Source organism: Danio rerio, chromosome 4, assembly GCF_049306965.1.
Source record: "Danio rerio strain Tuebingen ecotype United States chromosome 4, GRCz12tu, whole genome shotgun sequence".
Classification (NCBI taxonomy): Eukaryota; Metazoa; Chordata; class Actinopteri; order Cypriniformes; family Danionidae; genus Danio; species Danio rerio.
Genome location: NC_133179.1, coordinates 267,501 through 270,000, shown reverse-complemented (window position 1 = coordinate 270,000; position 2,500 = coordinate 267,501). Strand labels below are relative to the sequence as shown.

The 2,500-nt window shown below is 31.4% G+C and overlaps 1 protein-coding gene across 28 annotated transcripts in view; it reads left to right on the top strand.

Moving 5' to 3' along the window:
- The window catches only part of ptpro (protein tyrosine phosphatase receptor type O), a 55,420-nt gene that overhangs the window by 48,537 nt on the left and 4,383 nt on the right, over window positions 1-2,500 (top strand). For 21 of the 28 annotated variants that reach the window (XR_012401473.1, XR_012401472.1, XR_012401471.1 and 18 more), the window contains 2 exons: window positions 1,052-1,135; window positions 1,832-1,867. Coding sequence is in view for 24 of the 28 variants with exons in the window: in XM_073945904.1 (XP_073802005.1) it covers window positions 1,052-1,135; window positions 1,832-1,867 (120 nt within the window). In the remaining 4 variants the exon portion in view is untranslated. The remainder of the gene's footprint in view (window positions 1-1,051; window positions 1,136-1,831; window positions 1,868-2,500) is intronic. The other 7 variants (XM_073945911.1, XM_073945912.1, XM_073945910.1 and 4 more) reach the window with 1 other exon arrangement.

Sequence of the window (2,500 nt, the reverse complement as noted above, 5' to 3'; positions counted from 1 at the left end):
TTATTTTTATTTATTTTTATTATTAATATTATCTTTATTATTATTATTATTATTATTATTATTATTATTATTATCATTATTTTTATTATTATTATTTTATTATTATAATTTTTATTATAAATATTATCCTCATCATTATCATTATTATTTTATTATTATTATTATTTTAATATCATTATCATCATTATTATTGTTATTATTATTATTTTTATCAATATTATTAATATTATATTTTTATTGATAATATTATTATTATTATCATAATTATTATTTTTCTCATCATTAATATTATTATCATTATTATTATTAATATTATTTTGAAACTTAATCAGTTCATTTCTGTAGCTTAAACATTCACATTCATTTTGGTCAAACCATTGATCAGCTGTGATGATTTATAAATGTATAATTACAAAATTAAGTACAAAAGTGTCTGATATTTTTATTATCATATAATATAATGTATAATATAATGTAATGCTATACAATATTTAACATACAGTGTAAAATAATATAATACAATGTTGTATAATATAATCTTAATATAATACTAATTTGACTAAAGTTTGATCTTTTTAAATTGGTTATATTCTAAAAATACCATTAAAATGAATAATAATGATGTAATTTCATTTCTATAAACCATTCGGCGATTTAAAATATTTCTCCTCGATCCAGACGAACCTGAGTGACTTCTGAGGGTTTGTTAATGAGATTATTGCTGATTGGCTAGTGTTGTGTTTGGCTCCGCCTCCTCTCTGTGCTAGTGGCAGCTGATTGGGTGTAGTCAGTCACATGATCATGTCTGTGCGCCGCTCAAACACACTGACTGCATGCAGCGTTCATTAACCTGTCAAACACTAATGAAAATGCTCAATCATCTGTGTGTGTGCGCGTGTGTGTGTGTGTGTGTGTGTGTGTGTGTGTGTGTGTGTGTGTGCGCGTGTGTGTTTGTCACTTTTACTAATGGAGCACATTGTTTTGTCCCCAACTCTTTGCCCCTGGTCTTTTTGTCTGTCTTTTGCTTTGTGTTTTGTTGAAACGGCTTCAGGCGCAGGAGTCTCTTTGCGTTCCTCACGCTTCTGCCATCCTGCCTTTGGACTGACTATCTTTTGGCCTTTTATATTAATCCGTGGTAAGTAGCCGAGCGGCGGCAGAGACCCGTCTGGACAGACACACACACACACACACACACACACACACGCATATACAGGCAGATGGACACCACTGAACTCTCGGTGCTGCAGTGTTTGCTGCTGTGCATTCTGGGCAATGGATACAGCATGACACACACATATATACACACACACACACGTACACACACTTGTTGCATGATGATCCACTCCTGCATGTCTCTCTGCTCAATGAAGGAATGAACGAATAAATTAACAAACGAACAAAGCAATGAATGCATAAATAATCTAATGAATGAATGAATAAATGAATGAATGAATGAATGAATGAATGAATGAATATTCGAAAAAACAAATGAAAAAATGAAGCAATGAACAAATGAAGGAATGAATCATTGAATGAAAGAACTAATTAAAGGAACAAAGGGATGAAAAAATGAATCAATGAATGAATGATATGACTGAACATAGAAATGAATGAGTGAACAAATGAAGTGTGGAGCAGTGTATTTATTTACGTATCTGTGTTTTAGCTGCACATTCGCTCTAGTTTCAGCTGGTAATGCTGAGTGAATATGGATTATGCTGTGTTCGGTGCACACTCGCACTGAAAACCTGCTCACCTGGACGACATGCATGATTGATTATTAGCACTGAGGAGCTTTTATTGACCTCTGACCCCTGTGTTTTTCCTGCAGGAGCAAAACGGCACTTAAGAAGAGGAAACTGACCAGGTAACACTAGAGGAACACTTGCATTATGATGATGATGATGATTTTATTATTAGTAATGGTAATGATGATGATAGTTAAATAATTATGGTAATGATGATGGTTATTTCTAACAGTAATGATGATGATGATTATTATTAATAACGGTGAGGATGATGGTTATTTATAACGGTAATGATTATGGTTATTAATAACGGTAATGATGATGATGGTTATTAATAACAGTAATGATGATGGTCAATAATAACGGTAATGATGGTCAATAATAACGGTAATGATGATGGTTATTAATAACTGTAATAATGATGATGGTTATTAATAACAGTAATGATGATGGTCAATAATAACGGTAATGATGGTCAATAATAACAGTGATGATGATGGTTATTAATAACGGTAATGATGATGGTTATTAATAACAGTGATGATGATGGTTATTAATAACGGTAATGATGATGATGGTCAAAAATAACAGTAATGATGATGGTCAATAATAACGGTAATGATGATGGTTATTAATAACGGTAATGATGATGGTTATTAATAACGGTAATGATGATGATGGTTATTAATAACAGTAATGATGATGGTCAATAATAACGGTAATGATGGTCAATAATAACGGTGATGATGATG